The sequence below is a fragment of the Alligator mississippiensis genome, chromosome 10, assembly GCF_030867095.1.
Source record: "Alligator mississippiensis isolate rAllMis1 chromosome 10, rAllMis1, whole genome shotgun sequence".
Lineage (NCBI taxonomy): Eukaryota > Metazoa > Chordata > Crocodylia > Alligatoridae > Alligator > Alligator mississippiensis.
The window spans coordinates 61728941-61751697 of NC_081833.1; the positions used below are offsets into that span (position 1 = coordinate 61728941).

At 40.3% G+C, this 22757-nt stretch overlaps 1 protein-coding gene across 9 annotated transcripts in view; it reads right to left on the bottom strand.

Moving 5' to 3' along the window:
* LOC102562823 (transcription initiation factor TFIID subunit 4) overlaps positions 1-22757 on the bottom strand; it is a 214010-nt gene that overhangs the window by 143841 nt on the left and 47412 nt on the right. For 8 of the 9 annotated variants that reach the window (XR_009455290.1, XR_009455289.1, XR_002091939.2 and 5 more), the window contains exons 8-9: positions 18599-18704; positions 13123-13237 (exon numbers count right to left, since the gene is read on the bottom strand). Coding sequence is in view for 4 of the 9 variants with exons in the window: in XM_019492905.2 (XP_019348450.2) it covers positions 13123-13237; positions 18599-18704 (221 nt within the window). In the remaining 5 variants the exon portion in view is untranslated. The remainder of the gene's footprint in view (positions 1-13122; positions 13238-18598; positions 18705-22757) is intronic. The other variant, XM_019492906.2, reaches the window with a different exon arrangement.

Genomic DNA, 22757 nt, shown 5'->3' on the forward strand with positions numbered 1-22757 from the left:
ATTTGTCAAACAGCAAACAAATATAACTGTATATAGCTTGCAAAGAGATCATAACCATAACCAATTAGTCTTATACTAACATTCAACCATTATGTAAATAAGCACAAAGGCAAGTCATATATACAGTTGGACAAAAGAGATGCAAACTAAATCATGAACATGTTACAATTAGTACTACAGCCATATCACAAAACCTAGCAAATACAATACTATTTATCACTATATCAATGCTAAATTGTTTTCTCTTTACTGATTAACATGCTGATCCTTTATTCCTCATAAAGGAATAAATTCCTTGCACTGAGGTAATATACAGCTACAAAAAGCAAGAGTCATTATTTTGTGTTCAATAAAAAAAAAAATGCATCTGGATCCAGTATTTTAAAAATAAATTATTGCTTCTACAGCCAGTATAAGCCACAATACACTGCTGAAAACTTTCATTCCCTTCAGCTGCTCTATTAAGTTGCATGTATTCTAAACATGGCACTTGTATATAATATATGCTAAATTTATATCCAATCTTTTTCCCTATCAACTTCATCATAATTATGGCACTTTACATTTTTCTAAATGTAAATAAATAGTGAAAAGTATATCTGCAACAATAGACAAAACAAAAGTGGTTCAAGTGAACTAGCTGCATAATTATGAAATTATGGAACCCATTTTAAAAGCATTCATGGGTTTAGGTCATCACAAAAACCCCTAGATATAATAATTTCCTCATCTCCCTTAGCAATTATGTTATATATAATGTATATAAAGAATAAAAAATTACTACATTACAGATAATCATTGGTGACTACAGGTTTTCCAGTCTGATGGCAAAATCTCAACACTTTTTGAATATGAAGAATTGTAGTATGGAAAGGAGAGTGGTTTTGGATGACATTATGAGGAAATATGACAAAAAAACCCTGCAAACATTCTCTCAATAGTTTTCTATAAAAGTCAAACTATAACTCCAGATCAGTGAGTTTTCAATAGTAATTCTGTAGAACAAAGATGCCATCCAGTGGTAGGTTAGATTGATAGTTACTATTTCCCATTCACATAAGAGCATATACTGTTTCACAACTTTAAATTCCAGCACATTACACTGTGCTAGCTCTAAGCCCATGACATGATAGCTTATAATTCCCATTTTTGTACTACTATGTACTGGCTCTTATGGTACTGGAGGCAGTACCACAACTGCACATATTTTTTTAGTGTAGGGGAAAAGCTCTCAAACTGTTTGACAGCTTGGACATCTTAACCACCACCGAGTCATTCTTCCTCCAAAATACAATCACAAAACCCACCTTCTCTCCATTTGCGTCATAGAATTATGAAACTGCTTACCTTGAATAGCAATGTAAAGACAGAAAACAACTTATTTTTAGTTGTCCCTAATCTAATTTCAACAAATATGCAGAAATAAAAGAGCCAGCATTATGTAGCCAGCTACTTGATGCCTGTAATTTATAATGAAGTCCTTATTCACAGTTGCATGCTATTTTTCCCTCGTAAGTTCTCAGCAGAGTTTGAACCTAGGACCTTCAAATACACAACATGCAACTCTTGCACTTGAGCCACAGAAGTAGACAGTGACAGAAGCTAACTTATTCATGAAACCTTCTTTGTTAAGGAGTTACACAATCACTTGTTAGAAATGTTAAATCTGACTGGAATCTCAGATGTGAGATTTTTCTGGCACCCAGGTAAACATGAAAATGTGAAAGGATGGATGACACTCAGGAGATCTAAGAGTTCTCTGGATTACAGTTTGAAAAGTGTGATAAAACAGTTGCAATATTTCAGGTGAAACTGTCATACCGTTTAAGTGTCAGTGGCACACCATATTGTACTTTAAAATAATTTTTGTACATGGGACAGGGGTTTAGTCCCCTAAACTGAAATGGTGGGTTTTTAATTGCAACGATTAAAAACCTACCATTTCAATTTAGGGGTTTCTCTCACCGCTATGATGAGGGGCCGGATCCTTTCTTTTCTTCCCCCTGCAGAGCCTGCCCACCTCTCCCACAGCCGAGGGATGAGATGCCATCTGGCCAAGTGGCCCCTGAGCTGTGGGGGGCCCCAGTCCTTCCCTCTATGGTGGCAGCACCCCCCAGGGCCTCCTGGGTGGGCTGCTGGTGCTGCTGCCATGAAGAGAAGGTCCAAGGCCCCCCACAAGCTCAGGCCCTACCAGCAGCTTACTCACCAGCCTTGGGAGAGGCAGGCAGGCTCCATGGGGGGAAAAAAAAAAATTTTTTTTTAAAGGATCAGGCCCCTCACCACATTTTCCCCCCTCCCTCCTCAGAGGAGCCTGCCCATGAGAGCTCCCACCAGGCTGTGAAGCCCCTGAGCTGAAGGGAGGGCCTGGTTCTTTCCTCCATGGCAGGGGCGCCCCCTGTGTGGGGTGCTAGCTGCATGGGTGTTGCTGCAACTCACAGCCAACACCTGCCAGATCTCACTTCCCCAAGCCAGCACAGGGAGCAGTACCCAGCAGGCTTCCAGTGCTTGGACTCAAAGAAGAGTTGGATCTGGTGGGTGCTGCCTGAGAGCTGGGGCAGCACCTGTGCAGCTTGCACCCTGCCTGGGTGGCCCTATAGGGTGCTGCTGCTGCAGAGAGAAGGACTGGGCCCTCCAGCAGCTCAGGGGCTGCATGGCCCAGCAGCAGCTCGCATAGACAGGCTCTGCTGAGGGGGGGGGGGAGGGGGGAGCAGTAAGGAGACTGATCCTTCCCCCCCCACCCCCCCTGCAGAACCTGCCCACCTCTCCCACAACTGAGGGGCAAGCTGCTGGCAAGCCCTGAGCCCAATCCAACTGAGCCCTGAGCCTGAGCCCAGGCTAGGGCAGTACTCGTCAGTTAGCAGCCTGTCTGGGTGGCCCCAGGGGGTACTGTGGCAGCAGAAGGAAAGACCGCTTGGCCCACCAGCAGCTCCTTCCCTGGACATGGAAGACATGGGCAGGCTCCATGGGGGGGGAAAAAAAAAAGAATAGGGCGCCTCATTGCTTCTGCCTTCAGCCCACCACTTCCATGGCAGGGAGGCAAGCTGTCAAAGGCTGCAACATTATATATACCTACATTGCAAACTAAACTACATGAGGATGTGGTTCAGTTTGCAACATAGCAAACGCTTTTAAATCCTAAACTACTCCCCCCCCAAACATGTTTCATAGTTGGTAGGGTCAGAAGGGACCTGAGCAGATCATCAAGTCTGACCTCCTGCCATGGTAGGAAAGAGTACTGGGGTCAAACGACTCCGGTGAGGTGTTCATCCAGCCTCCTCTTAAAGACCCCCAGGGTAGGAGCCAGCACCACCGCTCTTGGAAGTTGGTTCCAGGTCCTAGCCGCCCTGACAGTGAAGTAGCACTCTCCTGATATCTAGTCTGAATCTACCCTCTGCCAGCTTGTTACCATTATTTCTAGTCACTCCTGGTAGCGCTCGAGGGAACAGGGACTCCCCCAATGCCTGCTGGTCCCCTCTGACTAGTTTGTAAATGGACACTAGATTCCCCCTCAGCCTTCTCTTGTGGCGGCTGAACAGGTTCAGGTCCCTTAGCCTCTCATCATAGGGCCTGACATGCTGACCCCGATCATGCGGGTGGCCGTCCTCTAGACCCTCTCCATGCTGTCCACATCCCTCCTGAAGTGCAGCCTGACCAGTGTCACATAGAGGGGGAGGATCACCTCCTTGGACTGGCTTGAGATGCATCTGTGGATGCATGACAAGGTGCAGCTGGCCTTCCTGACCGCTTCCCCACACTGTCAGCCCACGTTCATTTTGGCATCAATAATGACTCCAAGATCCTTTTCTGTCTCTGCACTGACGAGAAGGGAGCTCCCCAGCCTGTAGGTATGCTGCTGGTTCTTCCTCCCCAGGTGCAGTACCCTGCACTTGTCAGTGCTGAAACATCCTGTGCTCATCCGCCCACCCCTGTAACCTGTCCAGGTCTGACTGCAGCCTACTCCTCCCTTCTAGCATCCCTCTTCTCCCCACATCTTAGTGTCATCTGTGAATTTGAACAGGGTGCTTTTTACACACCCATCCAAGTCGCTGATGAAGATGTCGAACAGTGCGGGCCTGAGGACCGAGCCCTGCGGAACCTCACTGCCCACATCCCTCCAGGTCGAATAAGACCTGTCCACCACCACTCCCTCGGTGCGGCCCTCCAGCCAACTAGTGACCCATCTGACTGTGTAGGTGTCAACGCCACAGTCCCCTAGTATTGTAATGAGAATGGGGTGAGAGACCGTGTCAAAGGCCTTCCTAAAGTCCAGAAAGACTACGTCCACTGCTACACCTGCATCTAAGGATTTTGTGACCTGGTCATAGAAGGCCACCAGGTTGGTCTGACAGGCCCTGTCTCTAATGAACCTGTGTTGGTTGCCCCTAAGATTAATCTCCCCTGCTGGCTCCTTGTGGATATGCGCCAGAATAACTCTCAAAAAGCTTACCCAGGACTGAGGTAAGACTGACTGGCCTATAGTTTCCTGGGTCCTCCTTCCTCCCTTTTTTGAAAATGGGAACCACATTGGTCCTTTTCCAATCCTCTGGCACCTCGCCAGAGCACCATGCGTGCATGTAAAGCTGTGCCAGGGGTCCTGCAATGACCTCTGCTAATTCCCTCAGCACTCTGGGGTGGAGATCATCAGGACCTGCTGATTTAAATACATCCAGTCCCTCCAGAAGTTCTCTGACTAGGTCCTCGCTGACCCTAGGCCTGGGTGCACCTCCCCTGGGACCTAAGGGTGTCCCGGGGGGGAGGGGGTGACCCAGTCCCTGCTCAGAAAAGGGGAGGCAAAGAAACTGTTAAATGTGTGTACAGCATGATGCAATTAAACTGCAAAAACGGCCAATTTTCATCATGTGTACAAGCATCCATAAAGTTTTAACTTCAAATTTTCCTTCAAGTACTTCTTTTCAAGCTAATCTTTCTGTTACGGAGTTTTAATTTAAATTAAAGTGTTTGCTAGATTTTATTAACAAATATGAGTGCACACAATAATGGAAGTTACTACACATACATACAACTGCTGGGGAGATACCAGAATACATTGCACATTATCTTCTACCTTGCAGGATCCATGGAAAAGCTGACAATCTGGAAATTAAGACCTACAACCTGAAAATAAGTTTTAAGGTAGGTGCAATCTTGACAGTGTCCATTTAATAACCAGAAATGGACATGGTGTTTTGTACATCACAGTGGGATGCTGAAACCTCCCAGATCTATAACATGCCTCAGCTCCTTTACTATACCAATACGCTCCCATGTCACCCAAATTGAATGTCTTAGAACAGACATTACATTTTTATATATTTTATATACAAAAATTAAATTAAACAGATGACAGAAGTTTAATTTTTGTTATTTTTCTCTCCACACAATTTTTTAAATATAAAACAGCTTTACTGCAGTTTTGGCTGTTCTAGCTTTTTTTTTTTTTTTTTTAAACAGAAAAATCCAGAATTTGTTTTCAGTCCTTTCACATGATCACCCAAGATTTGTTCAAGCAAGCCACAGCTAACTTTGTCATCCTCATCTTAAAAGGTTTATGCGCATGAATCAGCACAAGAAAGTTACTGAAATTAAAATAAGAATTCTGGAAGAATCTTCCTCCTTTCAGTGCAGGGTCCCCAAGCAGTTTCTCCCATTACTTTGACCGCATCAGGACTGTATGAATGGGTTCTGGGGGACAACGTACACCTGCCTCTGAAAAAAAAAAATCTGAACACTAATGGTCTTTTGCAAAAGGTAAGAGCATCTGGAGAAGTGCTATATTTATTTATCCTTCTTCAAACACACACAACAAAACAAAACAAATCTATGCCAACAGTGTTCCCTACAGCCAGTCACAATCCTTTCTTTATTTTAAATTTGGCAGGTCTGTCTTCTATAATGAATGACATCAGCCAGATGATGGTTTTTTGTCAGATTTCACTTGGGGCTGGATCACTGTATTCCACCCCCTCATCTCCCTGTTTCAGTGTCTCAACAGTCCTATATTTATACCATTAAATACATGTGGGATGGAGGAGAATCTAAGCAAATCCAAAAACATAGTTGAGAGCTAAAATCTGAAACCAGCAAACAATTCTGTACAGCCCAGAAAGCTGTAAAGAAATGGATACTATTTTATACTGCCTCTGAAAAAAATAAAAAATGGGTCAAAATGGTCAAAAAACCTGAAGTACGAGTTACAATGTGCCATAAAAATCACATTTTTAATTATACAATAAATGTTAAATTGACCAAACTTAAGATGTATGTTCAATTACTGCTTTTTTAAATAAACTCGCGCTACTAACAAGTAAATATTACTTTGTCATTTGCATAACAATCAGATTAATTTGGGTTTTCAAGATTAAACACTGACTATTTAATTTATAAAGAAAAAGAATGCTTAGAACAGGGATAGGCAATCCCTGGCACGCATGCCAGTGTGTCACATAAAAGTATTTAGCTTGGCATTTGCACCTTGGGGTGGACAACAGGGAAGTGGCTGGGGCTGCACTGCCACACCAAGGATTGGGCCCCTTGCAGCTCCCCTGCCACCTGCTCCTAGCACACCAACATTTTGTATGTCCAGATTACAGGTGTTTTTGGCACTGCCCAAAAAACATTGCCAACCCCTGGCTGAAAATTTGTTTCAACTAGATTGGATTATTTTGGATAACACTAACCAAAATTCTTTAAATTCTCAATCAAAACAACAATAATCCTCAGAGTAATCTTGACCAGGATTCCTGGAAATCGTGCAACACCACTAGCTTTTTTAGACTTGAACACAGAACTACCAAAGTTAACCAAAAGTTGAGAACAGAAACTAAAATAGTTTGGGTAAAATCATCAACAATGAGACTTTATTACTCTTCGGAGCATCCTATTCTTCAGGAACTTTTGGATTAAAATACCCATTTTAAGTAAATTTAGATTTAATTATTTTATACAAAGGAAAATGCAACATATGTTAAAAGGCCTGCAATGGCAAATGGTGTTATTAGGAATACATTCAAAGAAGAAACCAGTAGGTAAACTTTCTTCCATGACTTTTAATTGCAGAAATTTCAGGGGACCAGAATTTGGAAAAATTTGCTTAGATAAGGAGCGTAAACTAATGAGGGATAACTAGATGAACTTTACAATCTATCCCACAGCAAGAATCATAATGTGCTATCCACAGAATGCTCCAGAACAAAAGTTTTGTTTGGTCACAAACCTCTCACTTGATGTTCTCCAAATCTGCCAATGAATATGCTCTTCAATGTCATATCAAAATCTATGCCCTATGCTCATACCAAAAAACAAAACCAAAAACTGCAGCCCTAAACACTAAGGGAAAAAAATGCCCTTTTGAACGAGTGAGGCTGGGGCTAGGGAAGGGGTGGAGGGAGGGGCACAGCGCAGCTCAGTGCTGCAGGCAGGTGGCATCGGCCACTCCCAGGGCTGCAGCAGGAAGCTTCTACGTACACCCTGGGAGGGCTTGAGGATGTGGTGGGCTGCACCAGGCTCTTCCCAGAGGACACCTGCCCCCGGATCTGCACACTGGACGAGAGCAGGCTGCCACCTGTCCTGAGCACCAGGAGGAGCCCAGTGTTGCTGCTGGCCCCAGTCTGCAGAAGCAGCCTGTTCTCTTCTGGCGCACATATCTGGGGGCACACGCCCCCTGGGAAGAGCCCGGGGCAGCCCCCTAGCCCACAGCCCTCCCAGGGTGAAAGTAGTAGCAAGACTTGCGCCAACTTACAGTTCCCTGGTGCAGCAAGGTTGGGTCATCTAGTCCAACCTCCTGCTGAGAGCATGACCATCCCCAACTATATCATCCCAGCCCAGGCTTTGTCTAGCCTGGCCTTAAAAACCTCCAAGCATGGAAATTCTATAACCCCTGTGGGTAGCCTGTTCCAGTGTTTTACTGCCCTCCTAGTGAGAGAGTTTTTCTTAATATCCAACCTAAACTTCCCTTGTAGCAACCTGAGACCATTGCTCCTTGTTCTGTCATCTGCCATCACTGAGAACAGTCCATGCTCCATCTTCTTTGGAAACACCCTTCAGGAAGTTGAAGGCTGCTATTAAATCCCCTCAGTCTTCTCTTCTTCACGCTAAATAAGCCCAGTTTCCTCAGCATCTCCTGATGTCATGCCTCCAGCCTCCCAACCATTTTTGTTGTCCTCTGCTAGACTCTCCAATTTGTCTACATCCTTTCTATCATGGAGTGCCCAAACTGGACACAGTACACCAGATGTGGCCTCATCAGTGCCAAAAAGAGGGGAAGAATAAATTCCCCATATCTGTTGGCAACCCTCCTACTAATGCAGCCCAGTATGCCATTAGCATTTTTCACAACAAGAGCACGCTGTTGGTTCATACGCAACTTATTGTCCACTGTAACCCCCAGCTCATTTTCTACAGAGCTGCTGCTTAGCCAGTCAGTACCAGTGCCTACTACTGTTCCGTCCTAAGTGCAGGACTTTGCACTTGCCCTTACTGAACCTCATCAGATTTCATTTAGTCCAATTCTCCAATTTGTTGACATCTCTGAATCCTAGCCTACCCTCCAGCATCTCCATGACTCTCTCCCAGCTTGATGCTATCCATAAACTTTCTGAGGACGCACTCCATCCCATCTTCCAGGTCAAGATATTGAAAAAAATGGCCCCAGGATCCACCCCTGGGGGATTCCACTTTACACCGGCTGACAACTAGACACCAGCGCATTGACTCCTACTCTCTTAAGCCCAATGATCCAGACAGTTTTCTATCCACCTTACAGTCCATTCATCCAACCTGTACTTCTGTAGCTTGTTTGTGAGAATATTGTAGCAGACCATATAAAAAACCTTGGTAAAGTCAAGGTATATTAAGTCCACTGCTCTCCCCACATCCACAGACATACTCATCTCATCATAGAAGGAAATCAGGTGGGTCAGGTATGACTTGTCCTTGGTATATCCATGCTGTCTGATCTTAATCACCTTCTGTTCCAAGTGCTTAGAAATGGATTCCTTGAGGGTCTGTTCCATGGTTTTTCCAGGGACTGAGGTAAGGCTGACCAGTCTGTAGTTTCCTGGATCCTCCTCCTTCCCTTTCTGAAAGATGGGCACTATATTTTCCCTTTTCCAATCATCCAGGACCTCTCCTGTTCACCAAGAGTTTTCAAAGATGACGGCCAGTAACTTCTGTAATCACATCAGCCAACTCCTTCAACACCATCGGCTAAATCCAGTCTGGCCCCATGAACCTGTACATATCCAGCTTTTCTAAATAGTCCCTAACCTTTTCTTTGGCTACAGTTAGCTGCTTACCTCCTCCCTAAACTGTGCTGCCAAGTGCAGTAGTCTGGGAGCTGACCTTGCCAGTGAAGACTGAGGTGCAAAAAGCATTAAGTACTTTGCCTTTTCCACATTATCTGTTACTAAGTTGCCTCCTCCATTTAGTAAGGGAAGTGATTCTTACCCTCTTTCAGCACTGGTGAGGCCAAACCTGGAGTACTGTTCCCTGTTTGGGCCTCCCACTACAGAAAGGATGTGGACAAATAGGAAAGAACCCAGAGGAGGACAATGAAAATGGTTAGGCAGCTGGAGACATGACTTCTAAAGATAGGCTGAGGAAACCGGGCTTATTTCGTCTGGAGAAGAGGAGACTGAGAGGGGATTTAATAGCAGCCTTCAACTCCCTGAAGGGTGGTTCCAGAGAGGATGGAGCCTGGACTGTTCTCAGTGGTGGCAGATGACAGAACAAGGAGCAATGGTCTCAGGTTGTAACAAGGGAAGTTCAGGTTGGATATTAGGAAAAACTCTCTCACTAGGAGGGCAGTAAAACACTGGAAAAGGTTACCCACAGGGCTGTGGAATTTCTATGCTTGGAGGTTTTTAAAGCCAGGCTAGACAAAGCCTGGGCTGGGATGATATAGTTGGGGATGGTCCTGCTTTCAGCAGGAGGTTGGACTAGATGACCCCACCCTTAATTTTCTATGATTCATAGAATCATAGAAAATCATAGAAAATTATGTTTGGAAGGGACCTCAGGAGGTCATCTAGTCCAGCCCTCATTCTATTAGCTGTGCCAAGTTGGGCAGGGAGGTGGCAAGAAAGAGTGGAGAGTGTAATACAGAAATTATTGCTGAATTCCCATCCTGCCTAATACAGGTAATTCCTACACAATATACTCTGTTTTGTTAGGTTTAATATTGTCCAGAAGTATTTCTTCAAAACACAAACACCACAAAGCCATTAAATCAATGTTTAAGTACACGTGTCCAGCATCCATTATGATACCAAAGCACAAAACACACTAATATCCTCTCTTATACACCTAAATTCAATTCAACAATGCTATACACACAAAAGTGGTCACTTGTATTTTCAGAAAATTAACTCTCTAGTGATGTGAATCTAGAGAAGTTATACTATGTTATTGTTACCCTTATAAAAAAATCCTCATAAAAAATTAAGCCATGTTTAATATGAATATGAACAAAATCTAAATTACACAGTTACCACTGGACCACTATGATATTTATCTAAGTTAGCCATTTATCTTCTGCACTTTTAACTCCATGCATCATGTTCTATGTGTGGTATACTACACTGTCAGCTGTAAGTCTTCTAGTATATTAGATCAACAAGGTGAGGTCCACAGTGGAGGCTTCTACTCATCTCTCTTTCCTGGTTACAGAAAGCTTTGTTTGATATGTATTACTGTATTATTTACATTATGGTTTTATGGTTTTATAATATATGGAATGGAGCACCAACTGTAGAATTAGTAAAAATGTTAACAAGATCTACATTATTATTTTCTTCTCTAAGCATCATTAAAATTACCTGTCCGCATTCATGGAGTACTTGCATCCTCTTCCCTGACAAATTTTAGCCAGAATGAGATTTTATCCCAAGATAAGATGACACATGGGGTTTCAGAGGGATTTGAGTTTTATTTTGGCGAAACTACAGGATGGAAAACAGCTTGCAAGAGAATATCAGCTTCAATCTTAACTACAGAACAGCTACCATCACTTCAAAATAAGCTATGAACCAAAGTAGCATTTTTATAAAATAGTAATTATAGATAATACTGTGAAATCATCAGTTTCTACATCCCTCTCATGTGTAAATCTTTCATTCATTTCAGTATTTTTTCATTTGGAAAATAAAACAGGTCTGTAAGATATCCCAGACTTAGAAATAACATGATTAGAAGAAACTGGAAAAATAAAAGTTCAGTTTTCCATTACTGACCAAGACATTACCCATAAGAGTGAAAAACTAAACTAAGTTATTTTAAAGAAAGTAGAGTATGAAATAATGAAACAAATATGCAATAATAAAGCACTAAGGGCAAAATAAATTTATACATAACACAACTATTTTTCAAAATTCTTGCTTTGCTTTAGATGCCAGTTTGCCTTCTGGCTACAAACACATTCTTCACACACGCTGGGAATGTTGAGGAAAACTAGTCAGCATTCAGAGGATTAATACAGATTTCCAGCTCTCTGCCTTGAGGCTTAATAGTCAGACATCTATTTGTCCTCAGGAAAGGTTAGGGGTTGAAATGCAAATATGCAAACAACTGAATTCTTTGTTAAGATATCAAGGAAAAAAAACTTGATCTCTACTGCTGTTTAATAAATCTTTGCAATTTTATGGACTTATTTAAATGCAGCATTGTGTCTTAGTATTTTGAAGGAGAAAACAATGCAAGGAAACAAACACATTCATTCCGACTAAAATTTGTTCTCTAGAGGAAAAATGACATACACCCTTGACAGCTTATTTACCAAACTCGCTAAAGATTTATTGATTTATCAATCAGTGCCTTGAGCATTTGCTTCTCCCCAAGGGAAAATTAACAATTCCAACTAACCTAATATATTCTATGTATAAACTAAGTGAATGCAAGAATCAATCCTGGCACAGTTTACAACACCCAGTAAAAAAAAATGCTGTCCCTTTTGGTGCATGTAAAATTGAAAGCTATACTAACGAAGAATAAGTGCCCATGTTACTTACTAACATAAAAAATACTTATTAAGACAGTACAATTGAACACAACAGACATTTTAAATCATTTAAATACTCAGTGGGAGGCAAAAGCATTGGAAAATAAAAAATTGAATGATTTTACTTCTAGATTAATACTAAGTACTACCACTATTAGTTGCAATGCTGACATGCCTCAGAGCAGAGATATTTCACAGGGTCTACAAATTCTCTTTAACTCTACCTGCAAAGGTCTAAGCCTGTCAATTAATTACTGGTTTGATGAGGTCAGGTCAACATAAGAATCCTAAAGGAAGAATCTGAAAGTCTAAAAATACTGTCTTATTTTAGCAAGTAAACAAAAAGGAAAGGAAAATATTAAAAAAAACCCTCAAAATATACTTATATCTGTAAAACTAATCTAAAAGATAAGTAGGGGGAAGGAAAATGCAGTAAATTCAACATCAGTTTTCTAGTGCAACACCCAAAATATTAAACACCCAAAACATATAAACATAAATAATGTTAACAATTAAATACGAAAGGATTGAACCAACACAGCTGCTTAATCACCCAGGCTACTGGCTTGAACCAGTGAATCTCCTGACCACTATGGGAACCCAAAGAATGCCCTAAATTGTGCTGCACAAACAACTCACATCAACAGCAGATAAGGCAATGAAGTTTTTTTTTCTCATTATAAAAACCAGAATGTCCCTTAGGCTTATGAGAGGATACCTGCAGCTGAGCTGCACAAGCCTATCTACATACAGTATGCCCTGTTGTCACAATTAGGATCTTCTCAGCAAGGTACATTTCATATGGAAGTCAAAATCTGATCCACAAAAATAGCTGTATTTTACATTTAGGAAGTCCTCAGCTATGTAACTCCATTTATGAAAAAATTAATAGTTACAAAAGTGATTTGGAAGACTTACTATACATTCAACACCCTGCATTTAAGAAAAGATCTTCCAGACATGTTTCCTATTAAAAAAAATAGAACTAAATAAGTAGCTGTCATCCAATCAAAGTACATGGATAATCTAGGAATTATTGTAAAATACTGCCCTCTGGTGTTAAGCCTATTCTAAGGTTTTTTTTGTTTTGTTTTTTTTTTGTGGGGTTTTTTTTTTGTTTTTTTTTTTACCTGAAAGAACCACCTCCAGGGTCATTCAGCTTGTTTTTCTGATTTGCAGAGACCTGAACACCAACGCCCCCAGGACTTTTGTTGGCTTGTATTGTTGGTGCCTTCCCTACTGTGCCTGAAAAACACCAAGCAATGTTATTATGAGCTGTCTTAGACAATTTACATCAAAGAACCTTCTGTCCAGGAACTAAATTTAACTGTCTGTAAATTGCAAACAAAAGCAAGTTGTTATTTTTACGGATTCCTTTGCTGAAGAAAGAGAAAACAATTTAAATTTTAAAGATGCATATTGACAGTGATGTATTAATTTTTCACTGATGCAAAAACCTGAAGATTCTTAACACTGCAAACCATTGGCCATAGCTGGTTATAATACACATAATGGCTATAAATGTGTTTGCAACTGCTGGTAAACTGCTCTTCTACATTATCTGTACAAAACAAACAATCAGGACCTGTAAGTGGTACTTCCTAGGAGTTTTGGTACAAGTCACATTTAAAGATATGCTAGAGACTACAGTAATATTATGTTTTAAAAGGGGAAAAAAAAATTTCCTATACACTGGCTCGTCATTGTTATGGATACCCCACACATTTTCAGAATTAAATATATGAGTTTTATTTACTGTTTCATTACTACTTTTACCCTGTACATAATCAAAAATATGTAGCTATAAAATATAAAATAGCAACATCCTCTTACAAATCTAAACCTATTTTCTCATTTTAATAATATTTTGTAAGCAGTTAAGTTCTTTGAAACAGTCTTATAAGTACATAATTACATAAATCAACCCTGTGATTTTTCCTAATGGACCTAAGGCCTTTGTAAGTCAATAATAACTGGACATTTAACTCCCATTGGCTCCCACAAAAATCCTAAACAAAACTCACTGCAAGCTTCTGCTACTAACTTGCAGTAAAAAATTACCATAAATCAACATATCTAGATGACCAGTTTCAGGAAACATCATACCAGTCCTCGGATTAAAAAGATTTGACCAAGTGAAACTTCAGTTGACTGCTTTGTATATTTTACTAGAATATTGGTTTTGGCTGTATTTGGTCTGATTCATTTAGCCTTGAACAGTTCAAACCAATTTTTGGCATACGAATGATATTGAAAAAGGAGGTCTTCTGTGATGTTAAGTTCTACCTTTTTGTGCACATTTCTCAATATAATGAAAGTTATGTGCATAGGTAAAGACCCTGAGGCACTTAAAATAGTATCTGACAGTCCTCTTTGCAGTTGTGTTAGGATTAAATTGTCCTCAGGTAGACATTTTCACAAACCTTTGTGGCTCTGTATTACTTTTTCATGAACCCTAAAAAACTAATGTATAATTAGGTCAACTAATATATTCTTTAATAATATTTATTACCTAGAACAAAGAGGTTTGCCTTCACTGAGCAGAAATTTTTTTTTCATTCTAAGCCTTGTTCAGCTTCATCCAGAGCTCTCGAACCAAAATCCATTTGCCATCCTTGTTCAATGCTGAGTCTGCTCTGTATTACAGAAACTGCAGCATTACCCACAGTCATGGAAAATCTAAAAGTAAGTTTTAGGAATTCAGGCTGTGGGAAATTAATACATTTTAGATTCAATATGTTCAAGATTCTTATGCAAAGGCCATCAGTCCTTAGGCTCATCAGTTCAATTTAGGATGAACTAATTCAAAAGAATTTTTGTTGAATTACTTGGAAACAGGATGATTAATACAACAGGAGAAAAAACAACAACAAAGTTCACAATGTATCAGGATCCTTTCAGGATACACAAAGGATATTAATAATAAAAGCAGTTGTAATGGCTCTGGCAAAATGTAATAAACTTCAGTGAATAAGTCTAAAATAGAATTATGAAATAATACTAATCTGTCTCAAGAATTAATTACCATCTATACTTTGTTTTTCTATGGATGGTTGACTTTGATGCACGATTACAGAGAAAGTACAATACAGTCGCAAATCTTTTAATTTCTGGAAATCCATGTCACGTCTAAACTATGCTTAAAAGCAAGTGGAATTTAATGCACCACCCCATAAATATTACTGTGCTTAAATGGACTGACAGACTAATTAAATATATGGTTCTAAACCTGCGATGGAGTACCTTTCTGATTTAGATGGCCACTGTAGATATTTAAATAATAATTTCCTCAATTACATACTTTGTTATTGCAGGGCCTAAAGCAATGATACAAAACCTTGAAAACCAGACTTGTTTTATGAGGCAGCACAACACAATTTACAATTATTTCTATAAATTAAGATCAACTGTGAGTCTGGATATCTCATTGGATTGGTAATGATATACAGAGTCTATCATCGTTAGGTCTTAGATGTAAATGTAGGAAGCACAGACTGGAGAGATTAATTTAGGAGTCAGTAGGTCTCCAGTTATACTCCTAGCTCTGTAAATAATTTGATGTTTTTGTGGCTTTTGGCAAATTCCTTTACCTGTCTCATTTCATTTCCCCATTTAGAAGGCCTTAGTTTTTATACTGGTACAGTCCACTTTGAAAAGGGGTGTGAATTTTCACAGAAATAGTTATACTGGTACAGGTGATGGTATGGGGTGGGTGTGGCTATACCATGGGCAGGCAATTATTTCAGCTGCACGGCCACTTAATGAGTTTTGGGGACCTGTCAAGGGTCACATGCATATCTGTCTCTCTTTCTCTTCCTTGACTGCCTCTGTCTGTCTCTCTGTCCCTCTGTGTCCCTGTCTGTCTCACTTTGTCTGTCTCTCCAACTCCTTCCCTCCCTTCAGAACCCATCCAGAACTGTAGTTCACCAAGATCCCTGATGCTCAGCTGCAGACCCAGGCAGGAGCTGCTGCTGTGCCGGTTGGGCGGCAGCATCAGCTACAGCCAGGTTCTGCAGGAAAGGGGAAGGAGGGGAAATGGGAGGCAGAGAAAGACAGAGAGATGAGAAGAGACAGAGAGAGATGCTGCTGCTCTCCTGGTGCAGCAGCAGCTCCTGCCTGTGTCTGCAGCTGACGCCACTGTCAGGTTCTAGGTCAGGGCTCCGGGCAGAAGCTTCCACCATACCAAGAGCGCAACAAGTCAGCTATGGACGCTGGTGGCAGGTTCTGCATCCAGGCTCCTCAGCCTGTCCGCTGATGCCACCACCACTGCAGGGTAAGCCCCACCTGGGTCCACAGTTGATGCCTGATGTTACTGGGCTTAAGCAGTGTCCCCACTCCCCCAACACCACACAGTGGCCAGAGCCACTGGCTGCCCATAGGCCAGATCCATTGAGTTGGCAGCTGCCTGCCCACAGGCTGGATTGAATCTGTTGGCAGGCCAGATCTGGCCCACAGGTTGTATTTTGCCGACCCCTGATCTATACAGTATAACCACTGATGACACCTGGCTTATACCAAAAAGTTCTACTGACTTAATTGTGATGGTATATTAAAAGCAGTACAACTCCTTTACATGGGTATTCCAGGATATAGATACTTTATCCCAATACATTTACTCATGAGAGGGAAGCAAAATAAATTACACTGCAAAGTGCAGCTTGTGTGTTTCCAGTTTACGGCACATATCAGCATAACTATATTAGCAAAAAAGTCACATTCCTATGTGACAGTTATGTCAGTATAACTTTCAAGTGCACTTAAAGCAGTAATGTAATGTAAACAATGGGATAAAACAATGCTCACACTGTGGTGCTATGAGATATGGAAATGTTTGTAAAAGCTTTATAAAGGTTTATATAAATGCTCAGAATTATTTTTTATACCAGATTGTCAATTAAATTGTTACCAGATGATGTCCAAACAATTAATCAAGCATGAAATAAATTTGTTCTTTTAAGCCAATGTCTAACAGAAAGACGTCTACTTCATCCAAGTAAAAATCAAAATTAGCCTTAGTGTTGGCAAAAAAAGACCAAATAATGTCTGGGTATGGAAACTTAATTAACTCTTGCATTGATGCACCCTGCTTAGGATGCAGAGTATGAGAGCTCACTCAGCCGTGACCTATTAGAGATTTTTCTGTTAATCAGTGTAAGATTACTATTAACTCCTGTCCCGAAAAATAAACTCACTTCAACACTGAGTGGTAGCAAGAAATCCTTGGAGTGAAATGACAGTTCATTTTCCAGGCCATTGACCCTTTTGCCTCTATGAAGAGAATGGCAAGTTAAGTATTAAGTTGTGCTGGATTGTGATGGCAACAAATACTCACCTCAGAAACTTATGGGGAATAGAAAAGTGCACACAATTTATCGTATTTACTTACAGACCAGCCACACCTTTCCCTAAATGTCAATCTTCCAAAACTGGGAGGTTTGTTACAAGCAAAAATGTTGATTTCCATGGCAGAAAGCTTCTTAGCCAAAAGCTGCTGCCATTTTGGCAGTGGCTATTATAGGGTTAAACCCAAAGTTTTTGATGTTGCAACTAGAGGATGAGTGATGCTGGCAAGGGACTGTTCAGCTCTGGTGAGCCTGGGCTGTGGCAGATAAGATTGAAGAAAAAAAAAAGATTTCTCCAGATGCTGCCTTCCCAAAACAAGGTACATCTCATTTGGGGGAGGGGAAGGGAGGTGAAGGTATGTAAGTAAATACGGTATGCCAGGCTGACAATAAACATTTCTGGATGATCCCAGTCTACCCTGAATTTGGACTGGAGACCTAAAATCGACAAGCTCTGTATCTCATTACTAATCCATAATTAGTTAACTGCCCATGCATCCTGACAGGTATTAACAAGACTGTGATCAGAAAGGTTAAGGACAGCAAGTAGTTAAAGACAGAATTAACAAATGCGCATAATGATAAGGAACCAGGAGGGCTCCAAAACTCCTCTTAAGGCAACAGATGGAATCAGCCACCCAATTCATTTATTTTTGCACAACTATATAGTAGAACTGTGTTCAATACCTAGCCTCTTGCTCCTGAAACTGATAGTGGCAAGGTATGCTGCAGCCCTCTAGATCACAAAAGAGTAACTGGTGGCAGATAAAAGGTATGTAGTTCAGAAGTTTCTCAAGGGAGTCCTACAGTTGGACTCTCTCTGCAGTTAGAAAGATAGTGGCTATAATATGTGGCCTCCAGGGTGAGAGTTAAAGCAGGAGGATTAAACTGAAGCATTCTCAGGGCTGCACCAGAAAAATGAAGAAATTCTCTCTTACCCCAAGGGAAAAAAAATCTTAAAATGAAACAATAAGAGCCATATCCCTGACTTCAACAGGAACTTTGCATGAGAAACTGCCGGCTAAAGACCGATCACTTGAAGATTTTGTCCTAAATTATATTTACAAAACAATTAACGATATTGGTCTTAAAAATATGTTGACATTACATAGTGAAAACATGCATACTCGGCCAGTAAGGTATAAAATCATGTCAAGCCTGCCAATGTCAACACTGTAAGTTTTCCCGTGCTACTAATTTGTAATAAAATTACAATGAAATTCATACAAATGTAACAATCTCACTAAAACAGTTAAACCCATACCTTGTGGTCTAATGGGCTGAGTTATTACCACTGGCATCCTAATCTGGGTAGTCTGGCAGGCAGGGTTTCGTTTCACAGTTTGAGCAGATGTTGACTGGATAATCTGCTATTATTAAAAAAAAGTATACTTATATTATACTCTTTATACACAAACACACACAACGTAAATATATTTACATGTGTAATTACTATAAACATATGGGTCTCTAAAGCACAACCAGCTAGTGACAAAAGTCATATTTATGTAACGTATGTTGGTTGTGTGTGTGTGTATAGATATGTATCTATATATACACATAGTTGCTGGTATGCTCTTGAAAAAAGGATAAATATTATGCGACAGAAAAGTCATGCTTCACAACCTTCATCCAAAAATATCCTGTATTTTACAGGGGTGAGATAAAAAAATAAAGTTTTGTGCTTTTAAACAACTTATGAGAAATGAAGAAAGCATTTTTATATAGGAAACCATCATGCTGGTCACTAATTTTAGTTGTGCTCATCTGCAGCCCCCAAAGCTTTCAATTTTACTACTTTTATTATCACGCTTAAGTGATATATGACTAAAAATTATATTCCAAGTGGGATAGAGTCAGATTTTCAAAAATGGGTACCAGATGGACTTTTTGTGGTGACCATGTCAGATTTTAACTCATATTTACTTTAAAGTGTTCATCCGGAATTTTTATTACTTCAACTAATATTAGGCCAAATCCTAAGGCTCTAATCCAAATGAAGCCAAAACTGTATAGAAGCCTTATTATTTGACCCCTTCTATATAAAATTGGGAAGAGCAAATATTCAAAACTGAAGTCTAAGTGATACTGAAACACATGTTCATGAAATCCAGAGTGGAATAGGCACAGATATAAGAAAAACAGATTCAGAAAGAAAGTCCTCTGCAGAGCTAGAGGTAATCCATAAATAAATTTAAGAAACCACGGGCAAATATTTGGGATATAAGCCTATATACACCAAATTCAGAGTGCTGAGGACATCACAACCCACATAACCTTCACAGTTATGACTATTCATTACCATCTTTGTGTGTGACTGTGAATTCAGTCTACTTTTTGCACCCCCTCATTCACAAGCACGCACATGTGCACGCGCGCACATGCATACACGCGCACACGCACACACACCCCTTTAATCATTTCCAGCAAGAAGACAATTTACTGCAATTCAGACTGAAACCTAATGTATGTTACAAAGAGTAAACAGGAAATAATACATCTGTACTTGGTCTGTACTCAAAAAACATGTTATGCATTTAAGGAATAAGGGGATTAGGGGGAAAGCCCCAATTTCAAGGAGAACTTTGTAGGCTTATAAATTAAAAGGAATAGGAAAATATTTTCAAATGAGAATTGAAAGTAAATGAAGTAGGGAAACAGAGCTTTGCAGCAGCAACTGTACAGAAGGTATTTGTATCATAAACAGTGAGATCATATGAAAGCAAAGGAGGTTAGTATTAGCTGAAGAAGGGGAGAATGAAGAGAACAACATGAAACGGTGGTTGTGATACAGGCTGGGCCATAAAGTTTTGAAAGCTAGAAGGACAATTCTGAAGTAGATCTTTAAATTTATGAGGCTAATGAAGGAATCTGAGGAGATACATAATGTAGTCACAACTTTTTGAACGTAAGAAAAGATTTAGTAGCAACATGTTATTTATATGTGCCCAAAATAAGACAGCTGGAGGCCATTTCATTCTGAGAGGAGACAAGATAAGCATGGATGCGGAACCATCATAACTGCATACACAAGCAATGTTACAAAGATGATGAGAGAGAGTCTTGCAGAAACAGGAGAAGTGGGAGGTAGAATAAGAAAGTTCCAGGAAAAAAATGCAACCACACTGAAGGAGAAAAGGATGAACTGCATCAAGAAGGGAGACAGAGCAGCTGGACGTATTTGAGAATGCTCTTCTTGGCCAAACACGATGCTTCTAACACTTAAAGCAAGTAAATGAATCAGGCCATCAGTTGTCTTGGTTGAGAGAGGCAATGAGTAAATAGGGAAGAGTCATGAAAAGGCACTGGGACAAAGTAGCAAGCTCAAAAACAGAAAAATGAGATAATGTAGGGAAAATATTTGAAAGATACTGAAAAGGAAAAAAGCAATGAAAAGTGAACAGGACTGTATCTTGATGCACAGGAAAAATCATTAGATGTAGAACAAGCGTATTTTTAAAGGCTAGAAAGATGTTAGAAAGAAGGGAAAGAGTTATTTTTTCTCTTAACTGCCCAGTGTGTCTATCCACCACACCCACAAGTCTTTTCAAATTGTGTTTTTTAATGTCTGTAACATGAAAATTCCTCTTCTCTATGAAGTTAAGATCCCTTTCCTTCCAAATGAAGATCTTCTCTCACATGCTACGCTCAAAAAAGAAATATTAGATGTGGTACAATATTTTGTAAGGCTCAAGACATGATTTTATTCCCTTTTGAATTAGCAGATTTTAAAGTACTGGGACGTACCATAGACAAAAGCATGAATTGATAATACCATAAAAAGAAAGTGGATGAGGAGGTAAGATCTATAGAAGGAGGAAACGGTTAAACAGTTCTCTCAGGAAAATTTCAATGAGGTTTGGGACTATAGAAAGAAGTTAAATATTTTCCAGTGTGGTGGAAAATGGGAAAAAGTAAGATAAAAACTTACAGGACACAGAGCAGAAGTAAAACTCTCTGGGTCACCAAGGACCTCTTACATTGTCACATAGTGCACAAACAAAGATATTTTACAGCAGTTTATTTTAAAAATGCTTCCACTTTTCTCAGTTTATTTTGCAACTCTGTCACTAGTTTACAGGCTCATTGCTCAAAATAAAGTTTCTTTTACTATACTTTTCTGCTTTATATCAAAGCAATAAAAGCTTTTGAAATTTAAAAAAAAAATAATAAGCATGCCATTCTGATCATTTGTTTTTTTGAAAGAATAAGGTGCTTGTTCTTCTACTATAATTTACAACATGCATTTTCAGGTAATAGTTAGAAGTGATCACATGACCTGGATGTAGCTAAGTAAATGTCAAAAAATGCTGCTAATGAAAAATAAAAGGTCTGTTAAGGCAATTTAACCAATGTTAATTAATTGGTTAATAAATATAAATGCTTTTTTACTATGATACACATTTTTAATCTGATTGTTAGGTTAAATAAGAGTCCCATAAGGCCTTATGGAAGCAGAAAATGCATAGAAGAGGAGTTATCCAGACTCAGGGGTCAAAACCAATATCTCAAATTCTTCCGAGACCAAATTCTTCTTTTATCACCTCACCAAGTGAGGTCCTGAACCACCAGTGTGAATTTTTCTCTTTGCAAAGTATTCATCGCTTTAATAAATTAGCAGCCGTATTTTCTACAAACTTGGGTTTCAGTTTCCAAATGAACCTCAGGTGTAACTCCATGAAGACAGAACTACAATTAGGGACCTACCCAAATCACAACTGCATGGATTTCACAGAAATTATAAAATCAGGCAATCTGTGAAATATGAGGGATGGAAAAGACTTACTAAAATAAATGCTGGCTCCTCAATGGGAGCCAGCAGTCCACCTGGCCACGAAGCCTGGCATGAATGGGGGTGCCAGCATGAAAATGATCAGGCAAGATGGCTGCTACCCCACCCCTTGCCACTGGTTGGCTGAGAGGGCTGCCTGTCATACAGTGCTCCCCCTCTCCACCAATCAGCAGCAAGGGGCAGGGCTGCATGACAGACAGATCTCTCAGCCAATCAGCGGTGAAGGGCAACGCCATATGACGGACAGCCCCCTCCTCCAATTAGTGGCAGAGGACATGAACACGGGGGCCCTATAACCTGAGGCATGGGGGGAGGGGCACCATGATAAGCCCTCAAAAATGGCAGCTAGTCCCATGATTTGCCCACAAAATGGGCCAGCTGCCTCCTCGAGTTGAGTAGACGCCTAACTATAGTATTTAAATATTGAGTTGAGAAAGGCATTAGCAAAGGTGGCAATGTCTGTTTCTTAAGAAAACTTGTAACCTTTTCAGGTGCAGAAGTACTGAAAACAAATCATTCAGGATTAACAAAAGTTTTAATATGGGATGAGAATTTTAAAAATATATGACACTTTCAATTCATGGTGCTGCTATAAGATACTTCCTTTGGTCTGTAAAAATTAACTTCAGCC